Genomic DNA, 17,899 nt, shown 5'->3' with positions numbered 1-17,899 from the left:
TAACAGAGAATGTTGTAAAATTATCTTGCTACAAATACTGTTGGCTTTCTGTCTGTCTCCCTCATTTGGAGACAAAGAATGAGTATTGTCACTAAAGGCATTAAAAAGTGGCTCAAATCTCTTATTCTGATTTTAAAGCTACAATAAATGAGCTTTATTAAGTTCATTTTAATAAAGATCTTTAACTTAGGTACCGTTTACCACATCTTTAACTTAGCTACTTTTTTTCTTCCTCATAGTTTCTATTCTTAAAATATAAATGGTAAGAAGAAATGATAGTCCCTTCAACTTGTCATATAACACTTCTTGTATTTTATATGAACTCTTTTAAAAGACCTATTATTGTCCATCCATCATAAAACTGAAAGAAAACACATTTTCTAGGAGATATAAATCATACCCCAAAGTTCAACTTGGTTATACTTTTTATACTTTCAGTTCGGTAGAAGCCTCGTCTTTTCAACACCCTGACAACATGCCCCTTCCATGTATCTTGTTGCCAGCAAAGAATGCTGGAAAGGTAATTTTGTAATTGCAGTTGTAAAAGAAAGAGACTGATTAGCTCCTCTTTGTTCCATAATCCTCTAATGTAATTCTTTAAAATTAAAAAGAGGAGAGATAAAATAGTCATGAAGATCAAAATGACAATTGAAGGCTGGTGTATCTGCTGAACAAGCTCTAATATTATTAAATTATTGTCACTGGAAGAAAAAAATGCAAACATCTCAGATAACTTACTTGGTATACAAAGAAAAACAGTCAAGAAAAAGAAACACAATTGAATCAAATAAGCATGGCAAAATAATATCTTGAATATGGGGTTTCAAAGCTAATTATTTTGACAAGTTCTAGTCTCAGTATGTGAGTAAATAAGCAGGCACAGTGACTGGAAGAAATCTCTACCAATACCTTCCCTAGGTCAACTCTTCAGTGAGCGTTTTCACAAAATGTTGATGATACATTAATTTGAAGTCACTAAAAATAATGGCTGGAATCAAGTATTTTACATAGACTGAGAACATATGTTTGTTTATTAAAGAAAGAGTGAATGTGTAAGAAACCAGAATGACGCTTGGATACTTGCAAGAGTGCCCTTCAATTCCCCAGGACTTTAAGATTTATGAGGTCAAAACAATGTAAACAAATGAGTGAAAAATCAGCAAACAAGAATAACATTTTTTGTTTTTTTTTTTTTGAGATGGAGTTTCACTGGTGTCACCCAGGCTGGAGGGCAGTGTCGCAATCTCAACTCACTGCAACCTCCACCTACAGGGTTCAAGCGATTCTCCTGCCTCAGCCTCCCATGTAGCTGGAATTATGGGTGCCTGCCACCATACTCAGCTAATTTTTTTTTTTTTTTTTTTTTGTATTTTTGGTAGAGATGGGGAAGAACAACATTTTTTTAAAGGACCCTAAACCTACAGTTTCCTACATGATGACCAATAATTTTTAAACATAGTAACTGACAAAAGAATTAAACCAAGGAGAGATTGGGTGATCAACATATGATAGAGAGAACTAGAAGTGGACTCAAAGATGGGTGGGCTTGAGATGTATGGAAACAAAGCTCAAAGGTGCAGTTGATGAGGTGGAATGGAAATCTCCTCAATGGTGAGAAAACTGAAGGTATAGTTAGGGTGTACCTGGCCTGGCTGAACTGGAAGTCACAAGGACACATTTGAAAAGACTGATTATGGAGGACTTTGAAAGTCAGTTTAGGAGAGAGATGCTGTACCCAACCGAGAAAAGCATGTACAGTACTTAAGAAAACAAGATCCATGGCCAGTAAATCACAAACTGCTTTTCTTTCCACACTCAGTGTTCTGTTGGTATTACATACTGGAGGTCATTAGAAAATCTCCGGAACAGCAAGAATAACCATCACAGGACTTGCAGGGAAAACTGTTTACAAATGTCTAATGTTCTAGCTTCCAATAAGTAGATGATGTTCAAGCAAAGGTGTGATCCCTTGGCTGCATGACAGTAGAAAGGAGCAAGGCCTAACATAAGTTGCACATAAATCTGCATATTTCAGGGACTAGTCCCATGATAGTAGTGTACCCTTCACATCCAACCTTCAGCTTTAAAGAGCAATGAATCAACGTCTGAGAAAGGTGACCCTGAGCATCAGTGTTTTTAGGATCATTTCCATGCTTGACATTTCAACTTGCCCTCACTGAGCTATCAAAAAATATAAAGTTTTCTTGGCTGTTCTCCGGCTGCTTCTTCTCAGCATCCTCATCTTCAGTTCATGATGTTGTTCCTGTTCCCTTCCTCCTCCATTCTTTTGAGATAGATTAGGGTGGTCATAGCCTTTTGTAAAGGGGAATGAACTTGCCAGACAGATAGAGAGAACAAACCACTTGACTGGGTACAAACCACATCCACTTCTATGTGGGTGGAAGATCCTGCAGCAAGGAGGACGAACAGCAGAAGGGAAAACCCCCAGATTCTCGCCAGCACAGAAACCCATGCTTAGTGTCCTTGGGCTGACCTGTTCTCACTGGAATAGTAAAGAACACACCCCTGGGTGGAGATCTAAGAGGCTAGTGAGCCATGTGATGTATGTGCTAGCATGCAGAGCAGTGGCACATGTGTACCCGGAAGACCACTGGTCACACGGTTCGCTGCAATGCCCATCTCCACCTTCTTATGAATAATTGTATAAATTGCCCATAAAGGGAATTTCCCCAGCATGAGACAGGGCTGTCTAATTCTCAAGCAGTCCATCATGACCCAGCTTTCAGCACATACTTTTGTTTTGCAATGAACTTCTTTCATGCAGTGGAGTCAAGAACCTGAGCAGGCTCCACCGACAACACTTTGAGGTTCTATAAACTTTCAACTTCCAATGGAATTTCCAGTAGGTACCCGACATTAACATCTCTATCACACAGCCTAATATTTGAATAAATACAAATTACGTGATTTTAGTGTTCTTCTGAAGTCAAAACGGAAACTCCTAGAAAGCACTCAGAGATTCAACTTCTTTGTTAAAACTGTGATGTAGCCATGGAATACTATGCAGCCATAAAGAACAAGATCATGTCCTTTGCAGGCACACGGATGGAGCTGGAGGCCATTATCCTTATCAAACTAATGCAGGAACAGAAAACCAAATACCATGTTTTCTCCCTTATAAGTGGGAGCTAAATGATGAGAACACATGGACACATAGAGGGGAACAACACACACTGGAGATTGTCAGACGGTGGAGGGTGGCAGGAGGGAGAGGATTAGGAAAAGTAACTCATGGATACTAGGCTTACTACCTTGGTAACGATATCATTGGTACAATACCCCCCTATGTAACAAAACTTCATATCCTTTACATCTACCCTGGAACTTAAAATAAAAGTTTTTTAAAAAATACGATGTAGGTGAATAGGAAGGGCTCATGTATTACAGTTATACTGAATTGAGTGATTCTGTTTGGCACATGCCATAATTCTTTAAGTGAGCAAAATTCTGACTATAATCCTTTTTAAGAGACAAGTCTTCCCAATTCTCTTCCTATCCCCAGTCATCATTGTTAAGGATCATATCAGACTAAAAATGTGTATATCTTCCCTAAACGACAGTAGTTCTACCCAGATCACATTAATCAATAAAACTAATTCCACCTAACAGTAACAAGATGACTGCTCTCACCTGAATTTCCCTTGATATTATTTATATTTTTTAAAGTATTGAGCATGATATTTAAAATCTGCATTGCTTCCATGTAGAATGGAGCATGGATGTTGAACAAGTGAAATGTAACCGCATGAATATAGCTGAAACCATAAGACAACAACAAAATACCCTCACAGATGGATTGTTCTGACATTGTCCACAGTAATTCTATTTTATAAAGAAAGGGGGAAGAGACACAACAAGAAATGCAAGACATTTGGAGTGCACAGCAATTGTCTGATGAATTCAGTTAATTTCTTGTAAAAACGTGACCCTTCTTAGTTTGCCAAGGTCTCTCTTCTTTTTGTGAAGTGCCGATCATACTCTGCAATGCTCAACTATCCCAGCTGTATTATACATCAAAGTACACTACTTTCCTACCAAATAAAAGGGAGAGTTTGAAATGTGGTGACCAAAATTGTTGATGGACTTTGAACATTCATAAGGCCCATCCTTTGAGATAAAAGTGAAGATCTCTAAGTTCAGTGGAATCCACCATTTTCACAGCAAGGGAAAATGTACTCAGAGCGCCGCCAGGCAAGATTTTAGGAACCACAGTTATGTAACTCATTACCAAAGAGGTGTAATTTTATAGAAAGGGGAATGATGAGAGTCCCCCACATCCTTTACAGGAATATCAACTTCAGGTAGAAGAAAATTACTCATTGGTTAGAGATCAATGAAAACACTTTCCATTAAAAAAGGAGAAAAAAGTGTCTCTAAATAGAGGCATAGGCGTTCTTCAGGCATCTTGAAAATGACTGCTTGCAATTTATCATTAATTTCAAAGGTTTTTCATTCATTAGAGATCACTCTCCAAATAATTCAAATTTTAATCTAACATTTAGCCCTTTCTTATATAACACTAATGATATCAGAGTATACTAAACAGTAAAAGAAAAAGATAATCCATTCAAACAGTATTTTTATATGATAGAGCATAATTATCCCTGAAGTCTCCCCATAATATAAACATTATGGAGAAGGAGCTTGAACCTCTGCTTTGTTGTAAAACTATTTTTTTAAAAAAAAAAAGCAGATTAAACAGCATTGAATGATGAATACTGATAACAAAGGGACTGATAAGGAAGAAATTCTTCTGAATTAATTGCACAATTTCATAGTGTGGTATATTCTTCATGAAATCAGTGTCAGCTAATTTGTCTGTGAAGGATTAGTGAAAACATTATTAGATTTTGATCACTTTTATTGAAAGGAAGGTAGAGAGATGACAGATCGATAGACTCTACCTATCTATATTTAAAATATATAATATATAGATAATGTTTATATACAGATAAATGCATATAGTATACATCATGTATTACACATATACAAATATATCCATTGCATTTTTACCATCTCAAAGTTAGAAGCCATATTTTACTACCTACTAAGCAATGTGGCATTCCCTAAGTGAGATTATATGTATTCTCTGTATCAAAATTACCTGGGATGGGCGTGGGGAGTAAATAAATAGATTTCTACCTCCATCCAAAATTCACTTATTGAGAATCATTTGGAAAAGAAGCCATGGAATCTGCATTGAATCAAGATTGAAACAAGTAATTCTTATGCACACAAAGTTTACATAGAGTATTCAAAAACTGTGTGTCATGCCCACCCTAACTTTGACAGCCATAATGGTAACGGTGACAGGCATGTTCTGTACAGAAAGCAGAGGGTTGCTGCAACACTTTAGGAAAATGCTCAGTGCCTTGCAAAGTTGCTTTAATTCCATCAGTGTTCATGGTTTATAATTATCTGAATAATTCAGACAAAAAGTTGTAGTTATCATATCCACATCATATTAGTTTTTCTTGAATTTTATTGAGGTTGAAGCTCTCCAAAATATATTCAGCCAAAAAGTAAAAAATGAAAAGGACTGGAATCTGGCCGATATTTTATATAATTTAAAATACTGAGTGTCAACTTGATTGGATGGAAAGTTGTAAAGTATGGTTCCTGGGTGTGTCTATGAGGATGTTGCCAAAAGAGATTAACATTTGAGTCAGTGGACTGGGAGAGGCAGACCCTCCCTCAGCGTGGGTGGGCACCAGCTAATCAACTGTCAGTGTGGCTAGAATAAAGCAGACTTGCTGAGTCTTCCAGTCTTCATCTTTCTCCTGTGCTGGATGTTTCTTGCCCTCGAACATCAGACTCTAAGTTCTTTATCTACTGGACTCTTGGACTTACACCAGTGATTTTCTGGGGGCTCTTGGGCTTTTGGCCACAGGCTGAAAGCTGCACTGTTAGCTTCCTTGCTCCACATCTTTGCTGACAGCCTATTGTGGGATTCACCTTGTGATCCTGTGAGTTAGTACTACTTAATAAACTCCCCTTTAGATATACATTTATCCTATTTGTTCTGTCCCTTTAGAGAATCCTGACTAATACAGTGAAAAAAACTGGGAAGTGAGGCCAACAATCTGACTCCTTCACGTTTATGCTTTTCTTGATCGCATGTCTAGTACAATGGTAGCGTTTAAAACATAGTATTATATGCATTACTCTCCACTTTACAAAGGATGAGGCAAAATTACATTAAAATTATGAGCATCAAGTATCAAATTATGAGCATTAAGATAGAAGTATCAAAGGATTCAAGTATATTTGGGTGGAATGAAAATACTGAAATATTCCTTTCCCTTTTATAACTTCTACCAAGCTAAAACTAGTTCAGGACTCCAACCAATAAATTGCAAAATGTATCAGTAAAATAAAATATGTAAGTTATTTTAACAAAAAAAAAAATGCCTGTATGATGTTTTTTCTTTTCATTCCCCAAACAAATTTCAGATGAGGATAAACGTTGCCACCGTAGGTCAAAGTGACACTGACTCTAACTGAAGTTAATTTGTTGAAATGTTATTTCTCGGTGGAATGTTTATAACACATTTAGAGTTGGTGGACGAGACAGGGTGTCTAATGGATGATGAAATCTCTCATCTCCATAGAACAAAGATATTTGAGGATAAATAAAGATTCTGCAACTTCCCTAAAGCACTGGTGGCATTTTCCTCTCCCAGAAAGTACTGGTTGATACAAATGGTTTAAAGAAAATTGCAGCTGAACTCAGAAAAGAGAAGTGTTTCACACTCTGCATCCAAAGAGGTTGATCTGCTGGAGGGAAAAAACAAGGTGTGCATTATTTCCATAAAGCTCCCTATAATCAGTCAATTCCAACCGGCTCAATTATACCATGTCCTTCTATTCTTTTTCCTGTAAAGGGAATTTTAATTCCATTACTTACTAACCTCAGTATCAAGGACTAAAGTCCATCCAAAATACAGACATACTGGTTAATCAAAGGTCACTCAAGGTCATTTTAAAGTCCTTAGGGAAAAGACTTACTTACTTCCTTGCATTTAGGCACAAATACCTAAGTGCAATTATTTGATTTTTATACTGATCAGCTCTTCTGGAATGAACAACAAGTGTGCTAAGCACAACGATCATGTAATTGAAGGTCAGTGTAAAAGGGTTGAGTACCTTGAGGATTAATTCATTTCAGTAGAGCTGAAACATCTATTTCTTCGGCTCAGGTTGCATAACCATGCTAGTACTACAGTAACAAAAAAAAAAAAAAAAAAAAAAAATTCTGCCCCTGGTTGCTATGGTGGCTGTGCCACAGTGTCAACTTGGTTGGACTTGATGTTTACCACTGCTGGTCTCTCAGTCCAAGTTCCTACTTTCCTATCCTAGGAGACAACAGGCTTGTAATATTCCCATACAACCCAAAGATACAAATACTGTAGACTGTGGAAGATCTCTGCCTTCACTCAAATATCTTCCTCTGATTTATTAGTTGATCAAATAAAACTTAAATTGAAAAAACATATTTGACATTCATTATATGCAACTATGCATGCAACTTTTTAGTTATCTTACAGAGGGAAGTAAGCTCAACCAGAAGACATACAAAAGGCCAAAGGGAAAATGTAGCTTAAATTGCATGTATGCAAGTTGTAATGGCTTATTTTCACTATGAGCTCAGCAGAAAAATTACCAGAGGCACATTCAAAATTCAGCGGAATAGAGAGTATTTAATATGCCATTTGCATTTTGACAGCTTAGAAATGTCTGCACTGGGTTTGCTGTATCGTCTGCTTATAAGCACGAACCGGCCACCGAGCCTTTGTTTATCTATTTCTTAAAGGAAGCAGAACCATTTTCTTGACATTTTCAAAGCTGTGTTGGTGTTTGCTTGACACAATAAACTGGAGAGTAAGGAAGCATTGCCCCCAGGAGGAGCTGCTTTTGCCTGTAGGAGCTTCAGCACTGTGGCTGTGGCAGTCTTCTTATCAAGCATGATTGGCCAGCTGAAAGCCAATATAAAAATAGCCATTCCCTCTCCTCCCTAGGCCTCTGCCAGTGAGATGCTTGAGACGTGGGGGAATTCTACCACCCTGCCCTACCCACCATTTGCTTCTCTGGACTTGTTTGATGAGACCTCATTGCCCTGCTATTCAAGTTTACAAAACCTGTCACTTCCAAAGAAAGGCTCCCTTTTGCTTACCTTTTTAAAGACTTAAAACCCCAAACGACATGAGTGCTCCAGAAGCACTGAATAGCTGTCTGCTGAACAGTTCTGATTTGAAGTCATAGTAATTAATAATAATATCCTGATAATGCAACAGGAAAAAGACATGATCTGCTCAGGAATTACAGAGATATTAACTTCATTTTAAGTGTTTGTTTGTTTGAGACGGAGTTTCGCTTTTGTTGCCCAGGCTGGAGAGCAATGGCACGATCTCAGCCCACTGCAACCTCCACCTTCCAGGTTCAAACGATTCTCCTGCCTCAACCTCCTGAATAGCTGGGATTACAGGTATGCGCCACCACGCTCAGCTAATTTCGAACTTTTTGAAGAGACGGGGTTTCACTATGTTGGTCAAGCTGGTCTCGAACTCCTTACCTCTGGTGATCCACCCACCTCGGCCTCCCCAGGTGCTGAGATTACAGGCGTGAGCCAGGGCATCCGGCCCATTTTTTTACTGCTGGATGGGGATTAGGGGTTTCCTGTGAAAGTATGTTCTTCACAGGAGTGTCCTGGCTTCATCAGGAGGAAGTGTATGGGGTGCGGCTCTGCCATAAAGGAATTTGACCAGCAAATTAAAGGTCTTAGCATCCCTCTTGGTGACATGAGTCTTTAATAAGGTAACTCATCTAAAACCATGCAGGTATGGGAGGGTGCATCCCTCTCGCGGTGGAGTTCCAGGGTTCCTCTGGAAACTCAGCAGTGCGTGCTCACATTTCTGCTGCGTGGGTCAGGGAATGTTTGAATTACTTACTTTCACGAATGTTCCACCTTTCTCTTTCGGGCTTCTCAAAATGAGGCTGCTCTGGGCTACTAGTGTTGTGTGTGCTCTCCTTTAGGACGCTTTCTGGGTAAGTAATTGTATGCAAATACCTGCATTCTCGTGGCTGCACATATGCAAGAAACAACTGAGAAGCAAACTTTGTCCAAACAGCCAGTAGATCAGCCCCAGGTAAAGGGGTAGATCCGAGCCAGCGCACACAGAATTAATATTCCTGTTTACTAGATGAACATGCTTACAGCCTTACTCCTTTTCCCCTGGTCCCTGAAAACAGGCATTTAAAGAGAAACGCACACTTGGGACTCAACCTTTACGATGCCATTAATAATCAAGAAGAAAAAGGAAATCACCAGTGAATTTTCGATACCCCCAACGCTTTATTGAAGAGTACAGCACCATCAGCTGAAGCTGATACTCCAGTACCCACAGTAACGGGTTTCAGTGACCTCAACTGCGACCGCCTCCAGCCTCACGACTCCGCAAACAGGTCACGAATTATGCCCCACGCATCAAAAACTCTGCGCCTGCCTTCGCCACAGCGGGTGCCGCCACCTGGGCGCGCGCAGCGCAGCTGCCCACGGCAGTGGCCGGGCGCCCTCCCGCCAGAGCGCTCCTCCTCGGGGAAGCCCTGCTGCGCGCAAGCGCCTCCGGTCGGCCCTGGAGCGCGTTGCCGAGCCCCGGGGCCCAGCGCCGACGCCCCCGGGGGGAGGCCCGACCTTGGTCACCCGGGCTTAGCTATGCAAGGGGAACGCGACCCCGCCCCAATAGCCAGAGCGCACAAACGGCGACTCCGGCGCTGGCATCACCGGCCCCCTTCCTGCCTGCAGCCCCTTCCCAGGCCGCTACAGGAGCTCGCACTTGACCCCGCAAGCGCGGAGGAGACACGGCCCTTGGTCCCTGTGGGGTTAACGAAGGAGCTCCACGGACCCACCGCCGGGTGGGCCAGACAATAGCGCAGTGAGAGCTGCGTCCGAGCGTCCTGGACCCCCATCGCGCGCACACACTTGGCGCACAGCACCGCTCCAGCACGCCAGGGGCCTGGGACCCTGGGCTCCACTTCTCGGCTTCTGCAGCCAGGTTCTGGGGCCTGCAGCGCCCAAGAGGAGCTCTCTTCCACGGGACTGCCCCCGCAGGGCCCGAGGCACCCAGGACTTTGCACCCCCTGCCCTGTTCACCCCAGAAGCAGCCAGAGCAGCCCCCGCCCACTACCTGCCCCTCCACACCCTCCCTCTCGCCTCCGCCTCAGCCTCATCCTAGCGCTGCAGCCCACCCACGTGGGGGCGGAATCCGCCCGGCACACACGTGTGCGGATTATTAAGCAGCGGAGCTAGGGCCGCCGCCGTCTCCACGCAGCAACCTCTGTTAATTGCGGGGGAAGGGAGCCCGGAGCGCGCGGAACTCGGGGGAACCGAGAGTGAGCTCAGAGGCTGAGTTGCCTGCTTGAAAAGGAGGAAGCCCCGGGCCCAGATACGCTTGGAGTGCAGGGGAAAGGGCGGGAAGTTTTGCGGAGTTGCATGGCAGGTGTTTCCTGTCTACTCAGGGGCTTGACTGGAAAAAGCCAGGTCCTGTCCCTTGGGCTCCTGCCCTTTCCCCGCTGCGACACACACGCCCCTGCACACCTCACAGGGCACAACCCTCTTTGCCCTAGACTTTAGCTGCCTCGCCTTCCAATTCCCAGCCAGTCCAGTGCTGACCAGAGGCCGCTGCCAGCCGGGCCCTGCTCAGTCGGCGGTGCCTCCGCAGCCGGTAATGTCAGCGGCAGTGGCCAAGGCATCCGGACCGAGCCGGGCGGGTGGGCAGAGGGTCGGCGTCTGCAGGAAGCTCCCCAATCCCGAGCGACCACGAGCTTGGGTGACTAAGACGCACTGTTTGCGCTCCCCGGGATCTCGGGGCGCATTCCCGCAGACACCCCCTTGTGAGGGTGGATGAGGGTGAGGAGGAGCTGGTGCTGCGCGGTCAGCTCTCACCGAGCCCTGGACGCCCCGTGGAGACGAGCGCAGGGAGGGGAAGCCCAGCCGGCACGTCTCTCCCCCGCTCTCCAGGCAGATCTGGAGTTTCCTAATGAACCAGATACAGTCCTCCTTCGCCCTGCCAATCACTCTTCCATCTGGACCACTGGAGGAAAAGGAAATGGGTGGAAAAGAAGATGGAAGAATCTAGAGAGGAAGGGGAAATTTTATGTAGGGAAAAAAGCAAGTGACCATTAAAAAAAAAAATCATAAGATTGGACTCCATCCTTTAAAAATGAAACGAAAGAAAACCCCTATGTAGATACAGATATTCCCGGGAATATCTGTCGAAGTGCTGACTATAGAGAAAGCATCTAAGGAGGCTAAAAATGAGGACAGGGGCAGGTATTTCCAATGTGAAAATCAATCAATATTCTTTCTCTCTCTCTGTTTCTGTCTCTCTCCCTCTCTCTCGCCCTCTCTCAAAAGGGAGCTTATTTTCTTTCCCGGAGAATAGACAAGTGCACAAGCTATTGCCAGCCTTGAGGTCGCAGCCTGTAGGCTACTTAGGATAAAACATTCCCCAACTCATTCAGGGAGAAAACCAAGTTCACAGAACCCCAAGCCCCAGAAACCACCCAGAGAAACTCCTTCCCCTGACCAGGGTAGAAAGAGGATACCCCTGCGCCCACAGTGAATGTATCTGACTTGGAAGCCGGTCCAGAACTCCTAGCCTGTTTCACACACCTTGCCAACACCTTACAACTTGCAAGGAGCGAAGTCCGGGGGAGAGGAAAGCGGGGGCCACCTTCCAGAGGCAGCTACTCCTCGCTGGCTGAGGACGTTGGAGAGGGAAGGAGGAGATTAGGAATGGGGTGTATGGGTGCGAGGAGGCCGGGCCAGCGGAGAGCTTTGCCTGTTGGTACCAAAACCCCCGTAGAGAGCCCGAACTTTCCAGGCCAGCTTCACCCGGGCCGCTTTTCCAGGCGCGTCAGGTCCGGGGAGAAAGTCCTGGGAACGGCCCCTTAGCCACCCCGACCCATGGAGTCCACGTCTCGGAGGAGGCAACACCGCCCCGCCGGAGCACAGTTCCAGCCCAACTCGTCTCGGGTTCCTTTCTCCCTGACACCCTGTACCGCCGAGAAAAAGAGATACCTCCTTTGAGCCCAGGAGAGGGGGAAGGAATGGCGGGGTGGGGCAGGGGCCCAGGAGGGCTGGGAGAGCGCGATGGAAGCTCCCTCCCGGGCATCGCGTTCCCCGAGCGTCGGCGATGGAGCAGCGCCGGGCAGAGGCGGCCACTCCGTACCCTGCGGTCCTCAAAACGCACACTCGCGTCCGCACACGGGGCCTCGGAGGACTCGACCGCCTCCCCGGCCAAGAGCAAGCCCGTCTTACCCTTCGCTGCAGTGAGGAGCCTCGCGCACAGCACCAGCAGCCCGAGAAGCAGGAGCAGCGACTGGAATCTCCTCCACGCAGTCATGTCTGCAGATACTCCACACGCACGCGACACCGATGGTTCCTCCGAGGAAGGCAGGGCTATGAGCGGAGCCAAATAATCACCCGAGGGCAAGGCAAGCCGGAGAGAGAGCCCGGTCCCGAGACCCGCCGCGCATCCGACGCCTCCTGCAGGTCTAGGCGCCCGGCTCGCTTCCCTCTCATAGCATCGGGTCCCGAGCCACTGCAGGGCTGAGCTGCTCCGAGCGCGGAGACCCGGGCTGGCGGGGCCGGGGCCGGGGACGAGCGCCGGCCGAGCCGGGCAGGAAGGCACCAAGGCGGCGAGGCTGCGGGAGGGGGCGAGGCGGGGAGAGGAGCGCGCGCAGCCAGGAGAGACCTGGAGAGGAGGCAGCTGGAGAGCGAGCCAGCGAGTGGGAGATGCGGGGAGGGGGGCGCGGGGGGAGGAGAGAGCCAGTCTAGAGAGAAAAGGCGGAGAGCGCAGAAGACGGGCTGCTAGTGGCACAAGGAGCCGCTGCCGTGGAGGCTGGACTCAACCATCCCTACCCACAGAGAGGGGACCGAGGCTGGGCACGGCGCAGTCCCAGACAAACAGAGCCCAGCCTCGGGGCTTCGGGCTGCCAGCACCGTGCTGCGCTTCATTCGGCCTCAGCGCAGCAGCGCGCAGGCTGGGAGAAGGAAGACTTGTTGGGCGCTCGGGTGGGGGAAGCCCACGCCGCACACCGGGGAGGAGCAATGCAATCCGGCAACTCCAGCAAACTGGAGGGTTTCTGCAGGGGCAGAGGCCGGCCTCCATTCTTTGATCTCCCTTCCTTGCTGACCAGAGAGCAGCCCCCTGCCTAACTTAGATCAGAAATGCAGGTGGAAAGGGCACAAGCTTCAACTCCAAGGGAGGAATACACACACACACGCGCGCACACACACACATATATATGTATGTATATATTCCTATTCCTATGTATATATATAAGATGGACTATTTGCAAGGAGTTACACAGATTTATACATTTCCTGACTTCGGATTGTGTTAGCCTTGGCCATGCCCAAACTTCTGCTTCAGATAAAATGTGACATGAGGAAGTCTCTAGAATTAATATTATGGTCTGGTTATGAGAGCCGGCATGTTGGCACAGCTTCTGATGAAACTATATATAAAATTCTGTGGGTTGGGAAGGGGCCTTAAAAGAGAAAAGACAGGTTCTCCCTGATTCTGCAAAAGGAGGAAGCCCGCAGAGAGAACAGTGCTCTAGAATAGCAGTACTTGATACAGTAAACTGGATTTCACCCAGCTCCTCAAATAGAGGAGGCATTCCTGCAGTTCCTGGGGAACGTGTAAGGCGAGACATTTTAGGAGACGGTGGTCAGTTAATAGAAACACCATCAGTGAGTGCTGGTTTCCATAGAAGGACATTTAAAGGATTCAACATCCTTGACCAAAAAGGTTTAGCGCTTTTAGAGGACAGAACATGGAAATCCCATGCCCTAGTAAGAGAGAATTAGCCTCCAGGTCTGGAACCATTAGAGTATAGCAGCCAACCACCTGCGGTATCCCCACAGCACCAGATGCCTGTGGTGGGAGGGAAAGCCCACCGCCTCATTCCACCTGCACTTCCTCTCAGTCTCGGAGATTAAATGGGTTGACAGTCTGATAAAGTTTCATATGCCTCCTTTAATTTTCTTAGATTGCCCCTGCCCCTGTGATCTAGGCTACTCCAGAAAGGCATAGTGGATCCAGGAAGGACTGAAACCTTGGCACGGAAACACCAAAGCCTGACTTTCTCAGTCTCCCTGCAGCCTAAGGGGCAGGTGGCCACAACTGGGGCCACCTCCAAAACCCTTTTCTCCTCGCAGTGATATGAGCTGTAAATATGGGGCGGGGGGAATGCAGGCTCTTGGAGTTTCAGTCCTGAACATGACTTGAATTTTCCTCAGTGCAGAGTCCCATCTTGCCTCGTTTATCCCTGGAGGGACACTCAGAAGACAGAATGCTTCAGCCACACAGGGATTCCCATAGAACCCCTGAGTTCTATTCTTTAGGCTGGACTGGGCCTGTGGAGCAGAGCGCCGCCCCCTCTGGGATTTTAAATCAGACCCCAGATAGTATCTGTGAGTCAGCAAGTGAACAAAAACGCTTTTGAAGACCCATTAAGTGCTCCAATAGTTCATTTGAAGCGCCTCATCAGGAAAAACGGATCTCTTTTCAGGAGCTGAAGAGCTGACTTCTCCTTGGGAAATGGTGCCCTGTCTCTATGCTGCCATTCCTAATGACTCGTGTCACCAAGAAGGATTTCTGCCATTAAAAAACGTTTCCAACATCTAACCATCCTAGGCTAGGGCTCATAGATGATTTTCACTTGATTAGGATCCCAGTCAGGAATAGTGAGTGTCACCTGAGAGATGGAACGCCTTTCCACATCATTGTGACAGGCTCCAGGCTGAACTTCCCTTTTCCTGTGTTCTGTTGAAAAACGTCCCATGCCACCTCCTTTCCTCAGAGATCAAAGAATCTATTTGATACAAAGCCTTGAGAAATAATGGTCCAGATAACCAATAACCACCCCTTTTTTTTTTTTTTTTTTTTTTTGCTGTTATTTATATGAGATATTTTCTTTGGCTCGAACATACATATTAGAGAGTTACAATGATTCGTACCAAATTGTTTATTGATCATAAATATGAGAAGAGTAGGAAACGGCTGTCAAATAAAATAAGCTGGTTTTGTGATATGGTTGTATTTGTGTGTTAATACAGTGAATTTTCCCCCCAAGATCTCAAGGTTGGTTTAATTTGGAAGGAAAACATGGGGCACTGCTGCCATCTAGCGTCCAACATTTCTTGTTTGGCGTTTGCAGAGAGATCAGTGGTCCCTGTGTTTTACTTCTCTTACCTCCTCTGTGGTTCCCTGCCTGCGTTTTGAATCTCCTCCAGAACACTCTTGCGCCCTCCTTGCAGTGAGGCTGCAGCTTGAGCCTATTATCAGGCTACTGCAAGCCCCCCCCGACACACACATACACACTGTGATTTTTAAATGATTGTGAAAGCCTTAATCTATATCCGAAGTCCAGTACGTGTTACTTAGAGCAGTATTAACCAAATGGGGTTAGAGTGAGTGAGGGACCCAGGATGTCACACCAGGAAGGCTCATCTTGAGCCCAGGAGTTCTAAACCAGCCTGGGCAACATAGTGAAGCCTAATCTCTACAAAAAATATAAATTAAAAATTAAAAAAGAAATGTACATTCCTAAGTTGCATCCCAAAGCTTATGCTGCATCAGATCCTCTGGGGTTGCGGTCAGGAATCTGCATTTTCTTTTGCAGATGAGCCTTCCTGTGGCCACTTCTCTGCCAGGGTCTGTGCTGTCTGGAACATCATACTTCCGTACTTGTATACTGACTCCATTCTCCATCCTGGGCATCGACTCTCCACAGTGTCAGGACCTGGCTAAGCAACACTAGAAATACCTTTGGCACTCAGGACCAACCAGAGAGTTGAGCAGTGTGATGATTAAAGGCAAAGAGGTGCTGACGTCCTGGAAGGGATAAGGACATCCCTAAATTCAGGTAGCAACTAGTTTAAGACAAGGTTGGAGAAATGACAACATAAACATCTGAGAAGTGCAGTTGCTGAAGCGGGAGAGTATATTTTAAATGGACTTGTCTGAGGAGGGGACAGAAAATATGAACATGATACTTGAGATAAAATTAGAAAATTTTAAAACATGCACAAATGAGAATGCTAATTAGCTAGAAAAGCTGTACATGTGCGAAAATCTTAGAAAATATGGTGTGTTGTCATAATGGCTAAATGTGACATTATTTGGTTTGTTTAATGTCACATATGAAAAAAAACTGATGGCAACCAAAGAATTGGGGAAAAGTATTTCCTTGACAGAGGGGTCAGTATTAGAGCCATGCAATTCCTGTCTCCAGCAGTGCAGTGTCTACCGTGGGTGAGCAGAAGTGTGAGAGAGCTTAAGGAATAAAAGCAGAAGTCAGAACAGTCACATTTTGTTTACAAAGGCATTTTATACGTAACTTCATTGATACCATGCTTGTCTTTATCACTCCCACTTCCAACAATAAGGACATGGTGGTTTTGAGAAACCAGGGGACTTGAAAAGGGGTCACATCGGACTGAGGGCCAGAATGTGCGTGACACTCAAACCTTTTGCTGCATCAATATTTAAAAACCAAGCCCTCACACCCGTTGCTGACTGAAAAAGCATACCTGGACTCCAAGGTTCCAACACACATGGCGCTACGCCCCCAGGGTGGCATGATAAAAGAACAGAGAGACACCTCTATGGAAGACTCCACTCAACAGCAGCAGAATGCACACTCCTTTCAAGTACACATGGAGCGTTCTCCAGGACAGACCATTTCCTAAGCCATTAAACAAACAAACAAACAAAAACTATGAACGTTTGCAACTATTTATTAAGGTAAATTGAGATTTACTTAACTATCCTTCTTGACTGGATTTATAAGTAGATGTTAATCATCTTCCCATTTTTATAAAATAAATTAACAGCTTTCACATGTATACTATACATACACATGGATATATAAATGACATTAAAATGCAGCAAACTAACATGATAAATTGAGCTGTCAAGGCACAGCCCACACTAGGAACGATCCACTGGGAGGAATGACAACACTGCAGATTCTCTCCTTTCACAATTAGGTAGCCAAATGGAGGGTCACTGCAGGTGTCAGCGTATATCATGATGACCTGGAAGGCTTGTGAAAATATAGATTCCTAGCCAGGCGTGGTGGCTCACGCCTGTAGTCTCAACACTTTGGGAGGCTGAGATGGGTGGATCATGAGGTCAGGAGATGGAGACCATCCTGGCTAACACGGTGAAACCCCGTCTCTACTAAAAATACAAAAAATTAGCGGGGTGTGGTGGCGGGCGCCTGTAGTCCCAGCTACTCAGGAGGCTGAGGCAGGAGAATGACGTGAACCCGGGAGGCGGAGCTTGCAGTGAGCCGAGATCACCCCACTGCACTCCAGCCTGGGGACAGAGCGAGACTCCGTCTCAAAAGAAAGAAAAGAAAAGAAAAGAAAATGCAGATTCCTGACCGCAACCCCAGAGGATCTGATGCAGCATAAGCTTTGGGATGCAACTTAGGAATGTACATTTCTTTTTTAATTTTTAATTTATATTTTTTGTAGAGATTAGGCTTCACTATGTTGCCCAGGCTGTTTTAGAACTCCTGGGCTCAAGATGATCCTCTGGCCTCAGCCTCAGAAAGTTCTGGGATTACAGGCATGAGCAACCACGCCTAGCTAAGAATATACATATCTAGCAAGTTTCAAATGGACCCTGATGCATCCAGGATTCCACTGTGAGAACCACTGATATGGAGGTTGACTTTGGAGCCAACAGGACTTGCTTTGAATCCCATATCTGCCATTTCCTAGACTAGAGACCTTAAAGAAGAGGAAGAGGAAGAAGAAGAAGAAGAAGAAGAAGAAGAAGAAGAAGGAGGAGGAGGA

At 45.3% G+C, this 17,899-nt stretch overlaps 1 protein-coding gene across 1 annotated transcript in view; it reads right to left on the bottom strand.

Annotated features, from left to right (window-relative positions):
* The window catches only part of LOC108540856 (CUB and sushi domain-containing protein 1-like), a 367,725-nt gene extending 354,683 nt beyond the window's left edge, over positions 1-13,042 (bottom strand). Inside the window, exon 1 of the mRNA XM_017890113.1 lies at positions 12,341-13,042. Coding sequence (XP_017745602.1) covers positions 12,341-12,425 — 85 coding nt within the window. The 5' untranslated portion in view covers positions 12,426-13,042. The remainder of the gene's footprint in view (positions 1-12,340) is intronic.
* Positions 13,043-17,899: the final 4,857 nt, after the last annotated feature.

Source organism: Rhinopithecus bieti, unplaced genomic scaffold (assembly GCF_001698545.2).
Source record: "Rhinopithecus bieti isolate Rb0 unplaced genomic scaffold, ASM169854v2 scaffold_20072, whole genome shotgun sequence".
In the NCBI taxonomy this organism is placed as follows: Eukaryota; Metazoa; Chordata; class Mammalia; order Primates; family Cercopithecidae; genus Rhinopithecus; species Rhinopithecus bieti.
Note: the sequence above shows the minus strand (reverse complement) of the source record. Positions and strands in the feature narration are given on the sequence as shown.